This window comes from Hoplias malabaricus, chromosome X1 (genome assembly GCF_029633855.1).
Source record: "Hoplias malabaricus isolate fHopMal1 chromosome X1, fHopMal1.hap1, whole genome shotgun sequence".
Classification (NCBI taxonomy): domain Eukaryota; kingdom Metazoa; phylum Chordata; class Actinopteri; order Characiformes; family Erythrinidae; genus Hoplias; species Hoplias malabaricus.
The window spans coordinates 8,637,133-8,660,964 of record NC_089818.1 but is presented as its reverse complement, the minus strand read 5'-3'; the positions used below and the strand labels follow the sequence as shown (position 1 = coordinate 8,660,964).

Below are 23,832 nucleotides of genomic sequence, written 5' to 3'. Positions count from 1 at the left end.
AAATGGGATCATGGGTTCCTTATGAATATACCAGACTTGCCATATCTTCGTATGGTGTGTACATGTGTTCCTGCATGGGAACATGTCTGAGAGAGAATTATGGGGTCAACCGAGAGTCTTCTTGGTGAGATGAAGGAAAACTCTGAGATGTTTTGCAGGTCAACAGCACTAACCCTCTTGTTTGTTCCCCTATTTATAAAAATTGAGCCCTTTGGGATTCGTTGTGGCCTTGTTTCTAAGTGGTATTCCCCCAAAACCACACACCCCCTCCCTCCCCTTCTGGCTTCTCTCCTTTCCGCCCTTTTTTATTTTAGGAAAAGACCACAGAGGTGCTGGATGTATCTGTGTACATTCACCACCGTGATCTGTTTTCTCTCATATCACTTCATTTCCTCCCCCAAGAGGCAGCATGTGGGGAGCCAGGAGTTTCCCAGAGTCTGACTAGCCTTGTTGAAAGTGTGGCACATAGTGGGGGTCCTGAGAAGGCTGTAACGCCCACAGATTTTCATAATATGGCTATTTAACTGTAACTGCTAAAACATATTTAAAGAACTGAACATGTTATAATGAAGACTAGAGCTGAGGCATATTATAAAAAAAAGCCTGATGTGTGCTGCATGTGTGAACAACCATTCAGGGACATTTTCTGACCAGATACTTTCTAGACATCTGGGATAAAACGTGCCGTTCTCATACGGCTCTGCTTCGAACATCAAGTGCAGAAGTATTTGATTGCTCTCCAATCACAGTGCAGGACCCGTGTTTATGTGAGAGCTTAAAGATGAGGTCAAATGGAGCAAAACAGACAAAATGAGTGCAGAGGAATAAGAGCAAGGAGTAAAAAATGGATAAATTGAGAACAGGAAAAAAAGATAACAGAGAGTGAGAGTAAAAGATAAAAACGGCTAAAAACCAGAGACAGTTGGAGAATGCTGAGGTGGTGTCTGATCCTAATGCTGTTTTGACCAAAGCATGTGACAGACATTTTATTATGACCCAGAACAGTGTTCACGTGTTAAAACAATTTAAAGACATCTTTGCACAACCCTGGTCGCTCCTAAACCTTCAAACTCAGGATAAAATTTGAAATGTTTGACCAGCATTGCTGGTTATGTGCTTGGAGGCACATGTAACGTGTAAAAGAGTATTGTGAGGTGCACATGAGGAAAAAGATAGTGACAACAAGTAAGTGGTGATATTTATAAAGTGCATATTCTGGTATCCATTGTTAATAATGTATTTAACAACAGAAAGTGAAGCCACATGAAGTTGAAGACTAGTCCCTGGCACACTGTGTATTTATTTCTTTTAGACTGAAGAGGATATGAGAAAGGAAAGGCAGAGTTTCATTGTTTGCTTTACCTTTTGCAAAATGTATGTGTGCACTAATGGCATAAGTACGGAGAAAATCACATCCATATGGAACGAACAGCCTGAGCACTCCAGAGTGAGAAATAAACCGTCCAAATGAGCACCTCTCACAGCGAGGTCTTACCATCTCACTAATAGTGGGAAAAAGAAGGGAGCCAAAAGATAAGAGAAGATGGAGGATCACGGGTCAGGATTTAATGAGGCTGAGAAAGTGGGTTAATGGGGTTCAATGCTGTGTTTTTACTGTTCCATGTTCCAGGCTCAAACGTCGATAGTTGCCTTTGTTCAAGAATGCAGACGAGAAACACAGTTTTCCACTCGTGTCTCAGGACCAAGGCAAGGTTCTAACCACCACCTAATCGTAGCTAGGTTCTTGGGCAGATGTGCAAGGCTGAAAGTAAATCCATAGTTCTCTGAGCCTGAGCAATGATGTCATTTTAGCAGCTTGAACAACTTTACGCATTGACTCTCTCTGGTCCGCTACACACCATCAAACCAAAAACCACCTCTGTCGCGCTTGAACCGATCCAATTGTCCCTGGCCCCCACATCTTAGACCCCTGCCGGTGCAGCAACTGGAGCATGCGAGCTAAAGGTCCCTCTGGATCGATCCAGAGGCGCCTCAGTTTCAGGAGGGTTTTTTTGGGGGGTATTTGACGCTGACGAGGGCCAGGCCAGCTGCCTTTACCCCCACACAGCAATGGTGGTTTCGTATGGGAGCAGAGGATTTCCAGAGGGCAGAACCTTGAGCTTGATGAGGCCCAGCATCGTTTGTTCCAGCCTGGCGGATGGCATGCGGAGGAGAGAGCTGAGGTTATGCTGAGCTGTAAATCTGCAACTTGAAAGAAGTGACTGAGTTTGCGGAGCCTTATTTTGGGAGTATTCAAGGAGTGATAGCTGGAACTCGGGGCAGAGCTTCAGAGTGACCTTACTGAACCCTGCTTCCTTATCTCTTTTTAGGAATATCGTCCAGGGATATGCACCTGGGCTAATTTTGATATGTGATATGTGATTTTCCATTAGGCAAATTTTATCCTGGTATCTGGACCCAGGTCCAAGCGAGTTGAGTAGGGAATAAATGTGACGTGTATGCCAGAGCACTGATTGGCCAGAATGGCTTGTCAGTCATAATGAAATGCAGACATCCAGCACAAACTAATCATCTGTAAAATATCCAGCTACAGCAGAGATCACGTTTGTTTTTATCCGACTCACGACGGCAGCTCGTAAAATGACGCCGTGGTCTTTTGAAGAGGTTCAAACGCTCCTTGGATCGGTGGCCGACGAAAGAATCCAGTGAGAGCTGGACACTGCAACAAGGAAGGAGCAAACTCTACTGATCTGTCTGAACTGATGACAGACCTGTGTTCAGTCCCAAACAACAATAACACACTTACACGATGAGTAAACAGCTCTTGTTTTGTGATGCCACTAGTTACATTTCAGGAGGGAGCAGTGTACCATGTGCCAAAAACAAGTAGAGTCAAGTAGAGTAGGTACCATGCAGTTGAAAGCGCCATAGTCCAGCGTTTTAAACTCATGAGGACACATTTCTACATGTGGCCTTTCTCGTGTAGATGATGTGTCAGTATGTTAGATTGCCAGAGAAAAATATTTGTACTTTTTCTACTTTTACTTTTTAGCACCTTGGGTTAAGTCTGAAACTCTACTTGATGCATAGTGTGTGCTAATCTATGTTTAAAGCCACGGACGTTCAGAGTCAGAATATTAGCATTTCAAATGGGAGGCTCAGCTGAACATCTCTACAGAGGCTGGTCTTACTTTATCCACGAATCATGTAAGTTTGGCCGTGCCATGCTCTGAAAAGCGGGTCGTCAGTTCACTCAGGCACCTAAGAAATATCTTGTTCTATGTTTTTATTGTTTTCCTTCCATCTTCCCTTCCCAATGTCATTATGACCACTTCCATTTCTGGACAACATCCCTAACATCTCTCGTCAAGCCTTTTGAAAAGAATCAGTGCCAAAGCAAACTAAGCAAACTAAAATATGCAGAGTTCTGTCCTAGATGTGCACGACTTGGTGCACACAAGTGGATTCCTTTCTGAGTCGAGAGTCCCCATCCTCCACCACTTCTCCTCTTACCCATCCCTAAAGGGGGCTGCTTTGCCATCAACCACAAAACAACATGACACACCCCTTCTTTCCTCTGCTCTCCAACTTGGGGCAGGATCAACAATCAGCCAATGAAACTACTTTAAAGCCCCTGAGAATCTTTTGAGGGCATTTTATACTAAAATTACCTGCATTAATCAGACGTTTATGTTACTTAATGTATATCATAATATGTAGAAGAGATGTGTATGCTATAGTAAGAGGTTCTCAACATGATATGACCCACTGCCATGTCATACTCATCAACCAGTTGTTTAAACTGGTCTGGACATGAAGTTTAGTCTTGGAATCGATCACGGGACATGGTTCACGTTTCACAGACTTTCACCTCAAGTTGTGCTGAAGTAGATCAAGAGTTTGTGTACTTATGACGGCATGGAATGCGTCAGAAGAAAGTCTGGTAGCAATTTCCCTGCCATTGTTCCTCCCCCCGCCCCCCTCACCCTTCACACTGGCCTGCTGATGGATATCTTTGCTAGTATCCCAGGACCAGTAGGTAATGGACAAATAATTTAACATTGTGGTCCAGCAGTGTCAGGGTATTGCCAGAGCCAAGAGTTCAGCAACCTCAGTGGACTGGAATTAAGTTAGACCCTGAAATGATCAAGGAACAAGGAGAAATATTTGAGATGATGTCAATAAAGATGTTGAATGTAATTAATGATTGCATGAACTGTGATCAGATCTTGTTCAGTGTTTCCCAACCTAGTCCACATGGACTCCCAGTTGGTCCACATGGTTCAGCTGGAATAGGGCTAAACATGTCCCACCCAGACATCATTAAAGCCTGGGCTTGGGACACAATTTGTTTGGAGTAATACCATCTGCTATCATACTTCAATCATTATCACATCGTTTGAAGTGTTGAGATTAGGTGAGTTTGAAATGTATAATGATGGATTACCAAAAATCAGTTTATGTTTGTAAAAAAAAAGGATCTACATACTTGTTTCTTGACCTGTTGCATAGCCTTAGATGTATTGGTTTTAGAGGGTGTAAACGGAATGTGAGAAATGCACCTGCTGTCACTGCGCTGAACATTACTTACTAGCATCAATACTTACATCACAGAATTTCTTAGTCAAATTATGCAAGCTGATTCCTTTTCAATGACTCTGTTGGACCATTTCTTTTTGCATTGCATAATACACATGAATTCTTAGGATCAAAATCCCATAGAACCAGGTTTCTGAGCAGCAACCTAGCATTTGTAACACAACTATGCATGCTCCATATCATGCCACAAGCCATGAAAGTCATACGAATACCAGCTCATTCATGCCAGTATGTGTTACAAGTAGTATCTTGAACAACAAGGCTAATCTGTACATATCACTGAGTTGCAGAAGACATCTGCCAAATCTATCATGGTCAGATTCCAAGTTGATGTGCTGTAGGAAATAATGTGCCCCATCCACCCTTCAGCTCTAAGAGCTGTTAACTCACAACAGGAAGCCATAAACGGGTCAACTGTTGACATTTCATGCACCACCCCGAAACTTGGCATGCCATTCAAAAGCCCACACTGATGAGCAGGAAGCTCACTGTCTAGCAGCAGCAGAAACTTTCTCCTCAGCCATGGTGTTGATGGACATAGGACATGTAAACAAGAATGCTGGGATGACTTTTCAGGGTGTGGGCTTTCTTGGAAGTGCAGTAATTACGTTATTGTCCAGTTTTCTCTGGAGTCACAGACACTGAACATGCCAGAAGAGAGAAATCCAGTGATTTATTTAGGCTACTGGGCGTGGCGTAAAATATTGTTTAATCTGAGCTAGCCTATTTTTCTATTATATAGCAGCATAAGATTGTGATAGTTGTAGTCCAAGCAATTTTGCATCAAAATTCAGCAAAACAAAAAAAATTGTAAGTGCAACAACTTATTTATGTGATGTCATCACATTTTACCAGTAATATGGCCATTAACTTTAGGTCTGTTGGTCTCTCCTCATTCAAAAACATAGATGCCTGGTCTTGCATTACTGGACGTAACCGCCAAGATGCCTCAAAGTGGATGGACAGTCATATATGTTTTTAGGGTTTAGCCAGGGTACTCACTTAAAAAAAAGACAAATTCATTGAAATTCTGATTGCACTGATTCTCTACTATGTTGATACATATTTTTTACTAGAAAACAAACCCAAACTTGGCGTGAATTTTGATTTGAATGATTTTAATCAAATATTATTCCTAAAAAAAGTTTTTTTTGTGACTTTCCTTGAGAAACTGAGTAGCCCTTTCCAATGCTGCACACCATGCTCTTGTGTGGAGTGGGTCTGTGGCTGAACTATGACTTCATGTCTGTGTCAGCAATGCAAGTCGTCTCATCAAACACCATGGAAAGCCAAGCTCAGAGGTTATCTTGGCTTTTGCATACGTGCTACGTGATGAATTGTTGCATTCCAACGAAATGAGATAATGACAGGAGTTCTAATGTAGAGACGTACCGACAGCAACAATCACATTCAGTGTGTGTATTTGCTGAATTGGGTTAATAGAGGTGAAGGACCTGCAATTTTAAAAACTGCTTAACAGTGTAGGAATGCTGACCTATGAGACTGAAAGGGTTTAACCTCCAGTACCTGGGGATTTCCAATAATGAGATTGATCATATTCTTATTGAAAATGAAGGTTAGTTGGGTTTCTCTCATTGAAAATTGAGCAATAATTCCTGGCGACTGGCTTTGACCATTAAAACAAATGTAAAACATTTTGAAATATATTGCTTTTCTCATTTGTTTGAGTTTCTCATGTTCATTCATTTCCACCCTGACTCATTTTTCCGGTTAGCCAGACTCACATCTCATACGCGACATACTTTTGTCTGACAGGCTGTACTGTATTTGGTGTTGGAGGTATGTCACACCCTATCATGTTTCCACAGATGATTATTTGCACAGATTTACTGTGCTGTGGCTCTTTGGCTGGCAAAGTGGCGGCTCCCCCACTGCTCAGACATGGTGAGACATTGGTCAAGATGGCAGATCTACGGAGGACATGCAGGGGGCAATTGCCTCAGAGTCACTCAGATTTAAGATCAGATTTTCTTCAGCAAAGTGGCTCTTGCAAGCTTTTATTTAGGATACTTTACAGAGAAACCAACTGACCCTCATTCAACTTCTGAAGCTAGCAGGAGATTGTTTATATTGTATGTCTGAGAGCAAATTTAAAAAAGCCATTTATAAACAGAGTGATAGGCAAATGTTAAAAATGATTCATTAACATAATTGCCTGTTAGTAGTAGTTGTTTTTGGTGCATTGTTTGCATTTCATTGCCTACAGCATTTCTTCTTCATAGATTAAGCTGAACAGATTTTGTCTTTGTGTTCTCTTGCTTTACAAAAACAATTTGGAGATACATTTTTCCTATTTTACTTTACAACAAATGTAATATGTGTCATGTATCATGAGGCGGACTCTGTTACTTTTATTTACAACACAAAAGAATATAACAAAACAAAAACAGGCAACTACGGAAACGACAGGATAAAGGAAATGAAACGAGGAAACGACAGAGACAAATGGACCAGACTAAGCAACATGACTAGGAAACATTGGAGGCGAAATAACAAGACTTACAGGAAAGAAACGAAACGACATGACTAGGAAACACAATGAAACGAAACGACATGACTAGGAAACACAACGACTTGACTTGGAATAGGAAATAAACAACACGACATGACTAGGAACGAGAAAGAATCAACACGACATGACTTTGAAAGAGAAAGACACGAAACGAATGACCGATACACGGAAGTGACACCAGGGAGCTTAAATACACGAATAGACGAGACACACCTGAAACAGATAACGAGGACGGCGGACAAGGAGGCGGGACAAGGGCGGAGACATGGACAACCACAAACAGAGTCATGTGCTGAGAGAGCACATGGCAGGAAAGCAGACATGACAGGACGAGGGCGTGACAATATGAAGCTAATGTAGTTAACAAATTATAGAAACGTTTGTCGTGATCAACTAAAATAGCTAATGTAGTACTTCCTATGACTAAGAAAAAAATTGGGAAACCAAATACTACATAAACATAAAATTTATTACTCCTATAATTAACGCTAGCTGTTTAGCTTGTTGCTAATAGTAGTCACTTTTTTGAGATTTCTAAGAAAAAAAGAGAAAATTTGGCTAATCATTTACTTATGGGTTAAGGGACGAAAATGTGTACTGTCCGAATTTCTGCAGACTATATAATGCCTATATTTTTGATATTTTTATCATTTTTACATTTTTTAAAGATTTAGTCATGAACAGATGAGTAGAACTGCTCAAGGACTACTTTGAAAAAAATATTTTGTTTTCTGTTTCTGCCTTCTCTTGAAAAGTGACCATTCTGGAGTCTGTCGGCCACGATATGTTGGTTCTATCCAGTTTCTGTGATGAATGCACAGTCAGAAAGGCCTGTTGAGCTGGGAGAAACAGCTGCTTGGTTATGCTGGACTGGACGGAGTTATGTGGGCATGTCTGCCTATGAACCAGCCACGTCCGGCCGCACACTGCCCCAGACACACGGCACAGACGTCTGGGAGCGGCCTGGCAGCAAGAGGCATTCCGTGGGTCACGGCTAGCCACATGTCCCCCACCCCCTACTCCCTGTGTGTGTATCTTGGGGGAAATTCAGAACTCCTCTTCTTTTAAGTGTCCAGTGGGACGCAGGCCCAAAACCAGAGGATCTACCCCCACTTTTCCTCTTTTTCTTGCGCTTGTCCTCCCACCCTCCATCCTTTTCTTCTCTGTTTTCATTTCCAAAACATATGTTGACCTGTTAACTGGGATATATATTTAACTTTGCCGTCTCAGGATAAATGGGCAGAATTGTTATGCACGGGGAGATCGCGCTGTTATTACAGTGATATTTATGAATATGGTGATTCGCTGTTAGTATGTGCCTCTTAGAACCCAACTCAGATTTAATGTAGCACTAATTCATCATCTCGGTACAGATGTTTTAGTGAGGCTTTAGCACAAGGCCCAGCTCCCACGTTCACGTTCCTCCTTTGTGTCACTCTATATCTTGGCTGATTGTAAACAAAATCCCAGTGTCTGAAGCGAAGGCTAAACCTGAGTGCCCTCTGACCCCTTCAAACATGAGCCTTCTGTCATCCTGAACAACTGTTCCTTGAAAATGTTGGCATACCAGAAGACAGCTGCAGAGTCTAATGGTGCCAGGGTCTGACTTATGGAAGAGATATATTTGACCACAGAAACTGGACAGTTGTGCTTCGAGACATTATGTATATGTCTATATAGTCACTGTATGGTAACAATAAATGTACTGCATTAAATTCCATAAGGTATACTACTATACAGGAGTCAAAAAGTACACTTCAATTAGTTATTTTATAAAAACAACAACATTCAAAAAGAAAAGCAGAACATTAATTTGGGAGAATATTATTCAGAAGCTTAAACAAATTCTTTATTTAATAATTAATTATATTTCACTAGAAGTTTGGAAATTTTGTAAAATGCAAATGTGTCTTGTGATCTTGTGAGACTTTATTTAATCACAAAAGCACAAAAATATTTCCAATCTTTCAATTCCCCACTGATAAATATGATTGTATTTTGAAAATGTAAACAGATTTTGATGCCTGCAACACGATACAAAATGTAGAGATGGGGCAAAATTACATTTAATAGTTTATGGAGTATCCGTATGCCAACAATTTGTAGTGTTCCACTACAGCAGATGAATATAAAAGCAATTTTAAAGATGAGCATCCACTAAAGGTACATTTATCAGTGCAAAATGTTTAGGTCTTCCCCCATGTGTTGTACATTGTACTGAGAAAAGATTTAGAAAATTGTAAGAAATCTTTTTGTGTTGGCAAGGCCAGACTCCGGTGTGGAATGTGCTTGACCTTCTAGCCCTCAGACGACACTGCATGAGAAATAATAATACTGATTCGGCTCAGGAGTGATGATTCAGCTTATAATACTATTAAAATGTGGGTGCATTTCTTATTTCTCACAATCCAGGTGAGAAATGACCTTCATCTGTCATTTCCTTTCCTCTGTCATTTTTTCTTTCATTGGAGAGATGGAGCAAGAACCGTTCTCAAAGTACTGTTTATCTGTTGGGGACAGTTTTTGTGGTGGCACCAGGTCTTGCGTTGGTTATTAGAGGTCCCATTTTCTGTTCGGTTTAGGAAATTCCTGTTTGGGAAGCTGAGCAAATGATATATATCTGGAGTCTCTTTCTCCTCGTCTTTGGAGGAGGTTCTTAGTGGTGCAATTATCCAATGCAATAGCAATGTGCTTAAAATGGTTCCAGGGATGATGCTGAGCAGGAATGTTTCGGGCATCCGATGGGAGAAAGTGCTTGTGGAAGTCTGTCCACAACTATGTAAGAGAAAGGCCGATGTGTGGTGTGCGTGTTTGTGTGTAAACTCTAATGGTGCAGTAATTGGCTCAAATGAACATAACAGCAAGCATATGGTTTAAAATATAAGCTCAGTTTTGCCCTTTGTAAAGTGCCAGTGGTATATTAAACCCCTTAGACTGGCTTTAAGTTGCGGTGCTTAAACGCTGTTTATGTTATTTGAAGCTTACCACCCAGAATCAGAAAAACCTGGGAATGTGGAACGCAAATAAAAAAACGAAAGCACTGATTTCTAAATTGACTTTGTGTTTTGTATATTTCTGCAGACAATACACAAGAGATTTCATGTTTTGTCTGGTCAGCTGCAGCTTCATTTCATTTGTAAACATATATCTGCTCCTGCCATTGAAGCCTGCAGAACATCCCAAAACAATATTAGGATGGTGCCATTTAGAGCAACTAATGAGGTAAAATAATTAAATAATGATGTGATTTGAAACAGCTAATGTCAACAACCATGATTATTTCAAAATATGCATCTAGGAAAGGCCTAGCGGTTTAGGAGCACACACAGGCAGAGGATCACCACTGCATCAAGAACCATCATTCATTTATAGTTTAAATAACCCCATGGTCTCAGGATTACTTTGGCCAAACTTTTGTAAGCACTACAATACGTAGTTACAGCCACAAAGGCCAGTTAAAACTTCACTTTGCCAAACTGAAGCTTCATGTTAACTTTGTCCAGAAGCGCAACTGACTTCTTTGGGCTCTGGGATGAACTGTCATGCAGTGGAATTGTGTACTTTGTTCAGTTTAATCAGTATTTCAAGAAGAAAAGAATGCAGTGTGCTCTAGACCAAACAAGGTACTGCACTACCCATACTGTTAACAACAAGAAGTCTAACAGCTAGGGTCTGTCATGTGTGGAGTCATAGGATATAAAAATCTGTTGCAATATGACTTTACAACAAGGTGCTTGGTAAAAAAGCAAAATAAAATGTATGTGAAAAGGGAACCAGCAACACTTGATGACTAGAGATTGTAGCTTTTATTATGTACCAATGCATTTCGGCACATAGGACTAGTGTCAGGGACTCGCGGACTGATGGAGGCGGACGCACACGCTGAAACACAACAAACTTTTAATTAAACAAAACAGAACCATACAAAACAGACTACAAAAGAAAGGAAACACGATGACTTAGAGACAAATCAAGACTGAGGAAACGAAACAAAGAACAGCAGAGACAGACTAGACTTGGAAACGAAACAAAACGACGACATGGAAAACAATGACGGAGAATCAGCGGCGACAGACAGACTTGAGAACGTGACAGACTTGATAACATGGACCGAAACAGTACAAGAACGAATGACAGACAAGAGGAAGTGATACAAGGGGACTTAAATACTAAACACAGACGAGACGCACCTGAGACAGATAATGAGAGGGGAGGGTAAAAAATGAGACACAGACGAGGAGGCAGAACAAAGGCGGGACTAGGGCGGAGACAAGGACAATAACAGACAGAGCCATGTGCAGAGAGAGCACATGGCGGGGAAAACAGACCTGACAGGACGAGGGCGTGACAACTAGGACTAGGGAGATCACACAAAAATGCAGTGGCTCGCCACCAAATACCATCCATCCATCCATTATCTGTACCGCTTATCCAATTTAGGGTCGCGGGGGGTCCAGAGCCTACCTGGAATCATTGGGCGCAAGGCGGGAATACACCCTGGAGGGGACGCCAGTCCTTCACAGGGCAACACAGACACACACACACACATTCACTCACACACTCATACCTACGGACACTTTCGAGTCGCCAATCCACCTGCAACGTGTGTTTTTGGACTGTGGGAGGAAACCGGAGCACCCGGAGGAAACCCACGCTGACACGGGGAGAACACACCAACTCCTCACAGACAGTCACCCGGAGCGGGAATCGAACCCACAACCTCCAGGCCCCTGGAGCTGTGTGACTGCGACACTCCACCAAATACCACTTCTTAAAAATAAAACTCCCCTTCAAAACACATAAAATATATTATAAATGCAATGTATTTTTAAAACTGTTTGTAATGACAGTGTATTAAGAAGAAAACAAATATATAGTATTGAGTCATGTCACAGCTCTTGCCAAAGGTAACTTACACTTCTGTTGATTGCTCAATGAATACTGAAAAGTATATGGAACGTCACATTCTACCTTCAAGATGACTTGCTTTTCACGGATACCCATGTATACGTCAACAAGGCAATTCAAACCCACATCACAAAAGCATGTCTGTGGAAGAAGAGGGTGCAGGAGCTGGAAAGCTCTGCCTCTAGAACCTAGAAGGAACTCAACATGGAGCATCTAACAACTATGCAACACACCACAACTGTCCCCAATTTAAACATCGCAGATAAACAACTCTCTCTGTGACCGAGGAGAACATCAAGCTTCACTCTCGCTACAGCTCTGAAGAAATCCACATGTTTATGTTCATTCTTCTGTTGTGAGAAGGCCACTCTATAGGTTGCTATAGGTCTGAAAGTTGGTGGAGCTGCGAAAAAGCTTTTAATGAAGAAAAAAGGAGAAAACATCTACGAATCAAGCCAAGAAGAGGATTCTGTGTAATTTCCTGTTAAATGATTTGGGGTTTTTCCTGACACTGGACGTTTTTCACGATATAAATCCAGGCTTTTTGTGCTGGGGCCTCCGCCTCTCGTAACTTTATTACATATGTTTCATAGCATTTGACTTACATTTAAAGGGTTAATGGTGATAGTTTAGCAAGAGATTTGTACCACATTTATGAGGGCTGAAAAATATTTTAACAGCTGCGCACGCTTAAAATGTTTTTCTAGATCTATAGTCTCTGTGGATTCATAAACATAATCTGTTGTGTTTAGGGTCAGGCTGGTAAACATGGAGCTAGCAATGATTTTTCCCTTTTTTTGTGCATGCCCTGAGGAAACTTGTTCAATTGGCCCATGTAATTAAACCCTCCCAAACGGAAATCCTGTCTCCTTCGAGAGTTTTTGGTTCTTGTGGGCTGTTTATGGTTTCTTCACCAATCCCAGGCCAATCATTTCTGCGGGCCACACATTTGCACGCCAAACCAATCCACACCAGGTTAAGCTCTCTAAAAAAACAGAGCTAGGCAAGATGCCAGGACATGTCTTTCAGCCTCGACTCTTCCTTCATTTGATTGTTGTTGTAGAGGGGACTGTTTGAACTCTGTTTTTGTTGCAAGCCCAGCCACAGAAATAACCCTGTCTAGAAAATAAATGAATTGAACTGATGTTGCATATATCCTTCTTTTTATTACTTTTATGTCCTCTGCCAACATTGCCTCTATTCGTAGTATTCAGTCAACCCAAGGGTAAATCTACAACTTAAAAGGGACTTGCATAAAGCCCTGAGGCATGACATAATGAATGTAATGTGTTTTTAAGCCTCCTACTAACATTGTGGTTAGAAGCTGTCAAAGAATTTGTTGCAGCACAAAAAATTAGAAAATCATGGTCTGTCCTCACTTCAGCTCTGGAGGAATCCACAGGTGTTTGTCTCCATCATTCCACTGTGTGAAGACTGCTCAACACAATGGGTTTGAAAGGATGTGGAGCTGTCATTTCTTTCCTCCTGCCTGAGGAAAGAAAAACACAGATATGGCTAAGGGAAAACCTGAAAGGATTTCCTTCACCTGTCTTTACTTTCTGGACCTGATTTTGCCACCACTGGCCAGCCATGCCATTTTGAGCAAAATTGGGATTTGGGATGAAGAAGAAATAGGCCGTATATTAGCAATGCTGGCACAGCATTCATTCCTTCATTGTCTGTAAACTCTTATCCAGTTCAGGGTCGCGGTGGGTCCAGAGCCTACCCAGAATCACTGGGCGCAAGGCAGGAGGGGGCGCCAGTCCTTCAGGTTGACACATACTTACACATTCACTCACACCTATGGAGATTTCTGAGTCGCCAATCCACCTACCAATGTGTGTTTTTGGACTGTGGGAGGAAACTGGAGCAACCAGAGGAAACCCATGCGGACACGGGGGGAACACAACACACTCCTCACAGACAGTCACCCGGAGGAAACCCACGCAGACACAGAGAGAACACACCACACTCCTCACAGACAGTCACCCGGAGGAAACCCACGCAGACACAGAGAGAACACACCACACTCCTCACAGACAGTCACCCGGAGGAAACCCACGCAGACACAGGGAGAACGCACCACACTCCTCACAGTCACCCGGAGGAAACCCACGCAGACACGGGGAGAACACACCACACTCCTCACAGACAGTCACCCGGAGGAAACCCACGCAGACACAGGGAGAACACACCACACGCCTCACAGACATTTACCCAGAGGAAACCCATGCAGACACAGAGAGAACACACCACACTCCTCACAGACAGTCACCCGGAGGAAACCCACGCAGACACGGGGAGAACACACCACACTCCTCACAGACAGTCACCCGGAGGAAACCCACGCGGACACAGGGAGAACACACCACTCTCCTCACAGACAGTCACCCGGAGGAAACCCACGCAGACACAGAGAGAACACACCACACTCCTCACAGACAGTCACCCAGAGCGGGACTTGAACCCACAACTTCCAGGTCCCTGGAGCTGTGTGACAGCGACACCACCTGTGGCTAAATTCTAGGACAGTGGCGAGACCTGCCATCTGGCAGACAGACAGAAAACAAGCACTTGGAAAGTGAATGAGGGATGGAGCGGTACATAAAGGGAACGAGTAAGTAGGAAGTGCGGAAGGAGAGAGAGCCTGTCCACAGTTGTAGGTGTGTCGAACCTCCAAGTCCTGACGAATGGGCTGATTTAGTACTGGAATAACACAGTAACGAGCTGTAATTTGTTGTTTCAGTGAAATGTTACCTCAGGGGACTCATATAAGTCATTCATCCACTGGCACTGTAGTGTGCTTTCACTCACTACTGCTGGAAGACATTCCTCAGGAACACTATGGCCCATGTGAGTGCATGCTTGTATATTAGTGGGCACTATATTCTGGCTAACTGTATATATGTGGCTAACCAAAAAGCTAACTGCTATTCCTTATGTTTTGGATGTTCCCTAGACACTCAAGACATGTAAACACACATTCCATAGAGGCATGGTGGGGCCATACCCTGATCAAACAAGCTGTGTCTTGGTGGAGTTTATTTTACAGAAAGCCTCAAGAGGATAATTTGTGTGCTTTGAAAAAAAAAAACAGAAACTCAATCTCTCTCTCTTTTTTTCTTTTTTTTGTAGAATGTATGAACTGTACAGGTTTCACTGACTTGAGCAGTCGTCTGAACACCATTGAATTTAAGGTAAGAAAAAGGCATAGAGGTATGAAACATAGGTCTGGTTTGATGTGCATGCAGTTCTGATAGAACTAGACAAATCAAAGGTTCAAAATAGTACAACAAGAAGGGCCCTACTACAGAGCCCTGAGGTATACCACTATGGCTTTTTACAGAAATAGACTCCAAAATGTAACAAAATATTGGTAGTAAATATAAATAATATATATATAATATATAATATTTATTTACAGCTATGATTTCATGTGAGTAACTGTATTAAACAGTACTGCCTTTAGTGCATTAGTTGTTGTAACTGGAAGATAATCAGTTTCTTATTTGGTATTCTGTTTGTAAACTGTGTTTGAATTTTTTTAGATCAAGGTGTTGGAAGTGGCCAGACTCCAGCCTCCACCTGTTAAAAATTCACCAGAGGGATCCACACACAATGAGGTGGAGAGACCCAACCCCACCCCTGTCGTACCCCCCTCCTTCTGGAAACCAGGTGAGGAAATATAACCATTGTTCCACCTGTCCTCTGGTTTCTCATAAAGCAAGTGTTCCTAATTCTTAACACAGAGCTCTGTTTCACCCCTGGAATTGAGCTCTCTGAGATTTGTGGCCACATACGAGGAGAAAGTAATTGCCGTATGAGTGGAGGAGTAACGATATGTTGAGTCTATGAAATGCTGTTGCTAAGAGATGTGAATAAAATATATTCATATTTCTTTAGGGTTTCAGCAGCCAAAATTTCCCTGTGTCTGAAAGTTCTCACCTGGTGTTTAATAGCATTAAAAACCTCAGCCTTGGGCTGAATGTGTGCTGTGCTGAAAGTGCTGACCCAGCCATCCAGGTGCAGTAAAATGAACTGTGATGCTCTGGAGCAGCTGCACATGAGCCTAAAATCACTGTGTTTAGTGCCAAGCATTGGCTACAGAGGTATACAGCCCCATAACACTGGCATTGAAGCAATGAAACAGTGTTCTCTGGAGTGTCTCGGCTCTATCCAGTATCTTTTTAATGAGTTGGTGTGGTGTATGTTATCCAGACCTAATGGCAGCACATGACTTCACTAAAGGTCTTGTGGCTGAATGCCATTCAATTCTCACAGAAATGTTCTTTGCAAAAGAGTAAAGGTGAAATCAGTTACTGAAGCAAACCATTAATAAACTCCCTCCTTGCATTTCTGATGTCGAATAAGTAGTTTGGTTTGGACAAAAGTTGTTCATAAGTGGAAAGTTTGGCTCGAGGTAAAGTCTAAAGTCTGACTGTCTAAACTGACAATCATTTAACATTACACTTCCATTCTGTGGGTCATTCAAGGAAGTGGACATTGATGGCATCAATAAAATTCCTATAAAAACATCCTTCTATTCTCATACATTCTAGCTGTTCTGCCCTGTCCCATTTTAAAACTAAATACAGCATGCTAATTTCAGGGTTGTTTTTAAAGTGGTCTGTGTTCTTTTCTCAAGATGTGATTTAATTTCATAGAAAAGCTAGGTTTCAGATACTGTGTTTTTGTTCCTCATCATATTGCCTTTTTACATCTTTATGGGCCCATCCAGTGTTTAATCTGGCAACCCTTGCATGGACCTGGCTTAACTTTGTCGAATCCACTTAATAGATTTGGGGTAAACTCCCACAATGAGGCAAAACAAAAGCTGTTATATACAGTAATACAGAAAGACCCAGAGTCTATGAGGATGAATTTGACGGCTGGATTACAGTTCAGTCTGTGGGAATATTTTGATGTCCCACAATGACTTTGTTAAGCGTGTGAATTTATATCAGCATCTGGTGGCCTATTCTTTGCATTTGTATCTGATATTAGCTGCTTCACCTCACTTTAAAACTCACTGCAGATATGCAAAGACTGAAATGACGCTAGGTTTTAGTATTTAGTAAGTATTAGAATCAATAGGCTTTAGTATCAGTAGGTTTTAGTATCGGTAGGTTTTAGTATTTAGTAGGTTTTAGTATCAGTAGGTTTTAGTATTTAGTAGGTTTTAATATCAGTAGGTTTTAGTATTTAGTAGGTTTTAGTATCAGTAGGTTTTAGTATTTAGTAGGTTTTAATATCAGTAGGTTTTAGTATTTAGTAGGTTTTAGTATCAGTAGGTTTTAGTATTTAGTAGGTTATAGAATTTAGTAGGTTTTAGTATCAGTAGGTTTTAGTATTTAGTAGGTTTTAGTATCAGTAGGTTATAGTGTCAGTAGGTTTTAGTATTTAGTAGGTTTTAGTATTTAGTAGGTTTTAGTATTTTGTAGGTTTTGGTATCAGTAGTTTTTAGTATTTTGTAGGTTTTAGTATCAGTAAGTTATAGTATTTAGTAGGTTTTAGTATTTAGTAGGTTTTAGTATGTAGTAGGTTTTAGTATGTGTAGGTTTTAGTATTTGGTAGGTTTTAGTATTTTGTAGGTTTTGGTATCAGTAGTTTTTAGTATTTTGTAGGTTTTAGTATCAGTAAGTTATAGTATTTAGTAGGTTTTTATATCAGTAGGTTTTAGTATGTGTAGGTTTTAGTATTTAGTAGGTTTTATTATGTGTAGGTTTTAGTATTTAGTAGGTTTTGGTATCAGTAGGTTTTAGAATTTAGTAGGTTTTAGTATCAGTAGGTTATAGTATTTAGTAAGTTTTCGTATTTAGTAGATTTTGGTATCAGTAGGTTTTAGTATTTTGTAGGTTTTGGTATCAGTAGGTTTTAGTATTTAGTAGGTTTTACTATGTGTAGGTTTTAGTATTTAGTAGGTTTTAGAATTTAGTAGGTTTTAGTATCAGTAGGTTTTAGTATTTAGTAGGTTTTAGTATCAGTAGGTTTTAGTATTTAGTAGGTTTTAGTGTCAGTAGTTTTTAGTATTTAGTAGGTTTTAGTATCAGTAAGTTTTAGTATTTAGTAGGTTTTAGTATTTAGTAGGTTTTAGTATGTGTAGGTTTTAGTATTTAGTAGGTTTTAGTATCAGTAGGTTATAGTATTTAGTAGGTTTTAGTATTCAGTAGGTTTTAGTATTTAGTAGGTTTTAGTATTCAGTATGTTTTAGTATTTAGTAGGTTTTAGTATTTAGTAGGTTTTAGTATTTAGTAGGTTTTAGTATCAGTAGGTTATAGTATTTAGTAGGTTTTAGTATTCAGTAGGTTTTAGTATCTAGTAGGTTTTGGTATCAGTAGGTTTTAGTATTTAGTAGGTTTTAGTATGTGTATGTTTTAGTATTTAGTAGGTTTTAGAATTTAGTAGGTTTTAGTATCCGTAGGTTTTAGTATTTAGTAGGTTTTAGTATCAGTAGGTTTTAGTATTTAGTATGTTTTGGTATCAGTAGGTTTTAGTATTTAGTATGTTTTAGTGTCAGTAGTTTTTAGTATTTAGTAGGTTTTAGTATCAGTAAGTTATAGTATTTAGTAGGTTTTAGTATTTAGTAGGTTTTAGTATGTGTAGGTTTTAGTATTTAGTAGGTTTTAGTATCAGTAGGTTATAGTATTTAGTAGGTTTTAGTATTCAGTAGGTTTTAGTATTTAGTAGGTTTTAGTATTTAGTATGTTTTAGTATCAGTATGTTTTAGTATTTAGTAGGTTTTAGTATTTAGTAGGTTTTAGTATCAGTAGGTTATAGTATTTAGTAGGTTTTAGTATTCAGTAGGTTTTAGTATTTAGTAGGTTTTGGTATCAGTAGGTTTTAGTATTTAGTAGGTTTTAGTATTTAGTAGGTTTTAGTATGTGTAGGTTTTAGTATTTAGTAGGTTTTAGTATCAGTAGGTTATAGTATTTAGTAGGTTTTAGTATTCAGTAGGTTTTAGTATTTAGTAGGTTTTAGTATTTAGTATGTTTTAGTATCAGTATGTTTTAGTATTTAGTAGGTTTTAGTATCAGTAGGTTATAGTATTTAGTAGGTTTTAGTATTCAGTAGGTTTTAGTATTTAGTAGGTTTTGGTATCAGTAGGTTTTAGTATTTAGTAGGTTTTAGTATGTGTATGTTTTAGTATTTAGTAGGTTTTAGAATTTAGTAGGTTTTAGTATCAGTAGGTTTTAGTATTTAGTAGGTTTTAGTATCAGTAGGTTTTAGTATTTAGTATGTTTTAGTATTTAGTATGTTTTGGTATCAGTAGGTTTTAGTATTTAGTATGTTTTAGTATTTAGTAGGTTTTGGTATCAGTAGGTTTTAGTATTTAGTAGGTTTTAGTATCTATTATGTTTTAGTATTTAGTAGGTTTTGGTATCAGCAGGTTTTAGTATTTAGTAGGTTTTAGTATCAGTAGGTTATAGTATTTAGTAGGTTTAGTATTTAGTAGGTTTTAGAATTTAGTAGGTTTTAGTATCAGTGGGTTTTAGTATTTAGTAGGTTTTAGTATCAGTAGGTTTTAGTATTTAGTAGGTTTTAGAATTTAGTAGGTTTTAGTTATAGTGGGTTTTAGTATTTAGTAGGTTTTATTGTCTGAAAAAATATACACTGTGTAATGTTTGGATTCAGCAGTATGAAGCAGTTTAAAATGTATTACACTATTAAAATAAAATGCATAGATTATTAAGGAGTTTCTTAATTTTGCACACAGAATTATAAACAAAGCTCTACCTCATATATATTTAAATACATGTTATAGATTTATTTCCCATGCAAATTCAACCCTGTGTTTCTTTACTTTCTCTGTGCAGGTGCAGTGGGTCCTCCAGGACCTGTCGGACCCCCTGGCATTCCTGGACCCTCAGGCCCTCCTGGACCCGTGGGAGAGAAAGGTGCCTCAGGGCGAACGGGACCTTCAGGTAAAAATTACCAACTAACTCTTTCTGTGATACGAATGAGTGTATGAGTGTGTGTGACTAAAGACTGTTCAACAGAGACTGAAACCCATAGCTCTTCAAAAATATGTTTCTCCTAGCTAAAGAAACATAACATAATCGGAACCCTGATTTCCTGATTAGTTCCATTTTGAGTGAGGGTATAATGTCATTGTGAGGACTGTTCAGAAAAATCCTTGACTTGGCCTACTTTTAGACAGGCTCAATTTTTGGCTAAAATGCTCTGGATAACTCAGAAACCCTGCTTTGTGAAATACCCTAGTGTGCTGATGTCTGTATGCTGTTGATGTTTTAAATTGATTTGCCAGGCAGTACAAAACTTTTAGGGTAGAAGCTTCAATAATTTCCATTACTAATATCGTACATAAATTGTTCGTTAAATGCAGTTTAGCACACTTTATATATGGAAATAAGCTAAAGGTTCATCTTCATTCCCAGGCCCAAAGGGTCAGAGAGGATTTCCAGGTGAAATTGGTCTTCCAGGACCTCCAGGATCCCCAGGGCCTCCAGGAAAACCTGGCCTTCCCAACTCTATCCCTCTTAGAGGGGATGTATTTCAGTTTGAGGATGAAACAGGTGAGTGTATTCCGTTATTTACACAAACAGCACCTACAAGAAGTAGGTAAATAATTGTTTGGAATCTTAGAAAGCATAACTAAGCTCCCTCAGGCTACTGTTCTCCTCCAAGTGTGTTGATCAAGGGTGCTGAGTTAGCGTCAATCCAAAACTATGCAGTGATACATTGAGAGGAACAATGGCTTTTTATCATCACACAACTTCAGGTGTCACAAGTCACTTAGTGTCATGTTCATAGGGTCTCTTTTGTTTTCTGGTTGAACTCCCCATGTGCTCCTGTCACTGACTTGTTTTGCTATTGTCATGTGTTGCACCTGGGAGTGGTCAGTAACCATGGTTACATATTGGCCCCAGCTGTTCCTTGTTACAGGCCTTGTGCTTGAGTGGGTGCATATAACCCCCTTGTTTTTGGCCTGTGGTTGCCTTGCTCTGTCTTTGTTATGGTGATTCTTGTTGTTAGTGTGTATTTATGTCTGAAAACGTAGTTTTATGTTTTGGGTTTCTATTTCTAGTCAAATATCTTTGTCTTTTTTTCATGCACTCCAATAAAACAAACTTGCATTTGCATCCTGCCTTTTTGCTAACAGCGTGGGAGAAGGGGAAGGACAGCAGTTTTATATCCAGTATATGTCAAGAAGTTCTAAACTGTAATATACAGTAACTGAATATACTCAAAGATTCAAACAATCTTCTCAGATACAGCTGTTTTTTCCTTATATTTCTGTTGCTACATATAAATCAAGTATGTACAGCTAAAGCTAGTTAAAGTAAACACCTGATAGTTGAAGTCAGCGCAGATATTGGGTGGAAAAAGACATAGAAAGTCTTTAACAATTACATTTTTAATATGTAAAACCACTGGAGCAATTCCCTCAATGGGAAACGCTGCAACAGGTTTTATACTTCATGTACACATAGATGCAAACCCAATTCCTTACAGATGTTGCTAAGGATCGGTGCACACAATTTACCCTCTTGAACACGATTGCCAAAAACAACGGCCTTGTTTTTAGCTAGATTTTCTCCATGACTTTGACCTATGATACGGTAATTATAATTTCCATATTCAGCAGCATACTTTCCACCGTTGTAAACTTTAGAGCCGTCTCCACTCAATCAAGCTGAGGAGAGCGATGGGTGAGTGGGGGGGGGACTCCTCATTAATGCCTTTGATTTGAGAAGAAACTCTAGCGTTTACACACTCAGTTTACACATGCAGTTTATTTCACTGGTTATTAGTTGTAAGACTGCAAATATATTAGGGCCTTAATTGTCTTCAGGAAACCCTTTGTAGTTTGCTAAACCCTCTTGTATTTAGGGCACTGTGACCAGGTGCTCTGCTTCCACTGCTTTATTTCCTAGAGTAGACTGTAATTTCTTCATGTCACCCACACTGGACCCGTAATGTGACTCTGTTTGAAACAGTTTCGCTTGTTGTTTTATGTGGAAAAGCAATTATTTGGGCGCATTATTTGTTTTCTTCATATTATAATAACTTCAATAATTACGTTAATTACATAATTATAGGAGTATTATCTAATTGACATGTTAAATGTCTCATAATATACTGTGAGAAATTATATTTTGTGGTTTGGAAGAAGGCACTGAAGGAAGCTTTCATTTTCATTGTTTTCTTTCTGGTCTGAATTAAGCCAGCCGTGTTGGCCCTAAGTGTTTAAATGAACTTGGCCAAATGCACTTTAAATCAGGCATAAATATTACAGACCTCCAGTGATGATTTTATTTGACTGAATTATGTCCTGAGCGATACAGTGGTGCAGGTGGTGTCGCTGTCACACAGCTCCAGGGACCTGGAGGTTGTGGGTTAGAGTCCCGCTCCGGGTGACTGTCTGTGAGGAGTGTGGAGTGTTCTCCCTGTGTCTGCGTGGGTTTCCTCCGGGTGACTGTCTGTGAGGAGTGTGGAGTGTTCTCCCTGTGTCTGCGTGGGTTTCCTCCGGGTGACTGTCTGTGAGGAGTGTGGTGTGTTCTCCCTGTGTCTGCGTGGGTTTTCTCCGGGTGACTATCTGTGAGGAGTGTGGTGTGTTCTCCCTGTGTCTGAGTGGGTTTCCTCCGGGTGACTGTCTGTGAGGAGTGTGGAGTGTTCTCCCTGTGTCTGCGTGGGTTTCCTCCAGGTGACTGTCTGTGAGGAGTGTGGTGTGTTCTCCCTGTGTCTGCGTGGGTTTCCTCCGGGTGACTGTCTGTGAGGAGTGTGGAGTGTTCTCCCTGTGTCTGCGTGGGTTTCCTCCAGGTGACTGTCTGTGAGGAGTGTGGTGTGTTCTCCCTGTGTCTGTTTCCTCCAGGTGACAGTCTGTGAGGAGTGTGGTGTGTTCTCCCTGTGTCTGTTTCCTCCAGGTGACAGTCTGTGAGGAGTGTGGTGTGTTCTCCCTGTGTCTGTGTGGGTTTCCTCCAGGTGACAGTCTGTGAGGAGCGTGGTGTGTTCTCCCTGTGTCTGAGTGGGTTTCCTCCAGGTGACAGTCTGTGAGGAGCGTGGTGTGTTCTCCCTGTGTCTGCGTGGGTTTCCTCCGGGTGACTGTCTGTGAGGAGTGTGGAGTGTTCTCCCTGTGTCTGCGTGGGTTTCCTCCAGGTGACTGTCTGTGAGGAGTGTGGTGTGTTCTCCCTGTGTCTGTTTCCTCCAGGTGACAGTCTGTGAGGAGTGTGGTGTGTTCTCCCTGTGTCTGTTTCCTCCAGGTGACAGTCTGTGAGGAGTGTGGTGTGTTCTCCCTGTGTCTGTTTCCTCCAGGTGACAGTCTGTGAGGAGTGTGGTGTGTTCTCCCTGTGTCTGCGTGGGTTTCCTCCGGGTGCTCAGGTTTCCTCCCACAGTCCAAAAACACACGTTGGTAGGTGGATTGGAGACTCAAAAGTGTCCTTAGGTGTGAGTGAATGTGTGTGTGTGTGTCTGTGTCTCCCTGTGAAGGACTGGCGCCCCCTCCAGGGTGTGTTCCTGCCTTGCGTCCAGTGATTCCAGGTAGGCTCTGGACCCCCCGCGACCCTGAACTGGATAATGAATGAATGAATGAATGAATGAAAATGTCCCAAAATCTATCCCATCCTAACTGTAATTAAAGGGGATTGCCACCAGTTTTTAAAAATATATACATATCTGATTTGTTAAGTTGTAAACAAAGTTGTGACTAGTTTCATATAAATTACTTGGTTTAGAAGAAACTGACCAAATCAGAATTGTTCACAGTGGTGGTGGTGGGAACCGGACACCTGACGGGTTTATGACACATACCACTTCTTTACAGGATGCTATAGCATTAAATAGTTATTACTGACCTGCAGCAGAGAGGATGA

The 23,832-nt window shown here is 40.6% G+C and overlaps 1 protein-coding gene across 2 annotated transcripts in view; it reads left to right on the top strand.

Annotated features, from left to right (window-relative positions):
* The window catches only part of LOC136675751 (collagen alpha-1(XXVI) chain-like), a 50,444-nt gene that overhangs the window by 13,769 nt on the left and 12,843 nt on the right, over positions 1-23,832 (top strand). For both annotated transcript variants that reach the window (XM_066652492.1, XM_066652491.1), the window contains exons 4-7: positions 15,137-15,198; positions 15,550-15,676; positions 19,816-19,923; positions 20,398-20,535. In XM_066652492.1, coding sequence (XP_066508589.1) covers positions 15,137-15,198; positions 15,550-15,676; positions 19,816-19,923; positions 20,398-20,535 — 435 coding nt within the window. The remainder of the gene's footprint in view (positions 1-15,136; positions 15,199-15,549; positions 15,677-19,815; positions 19,924-20,397; positions 20,536-23,832) is intronic.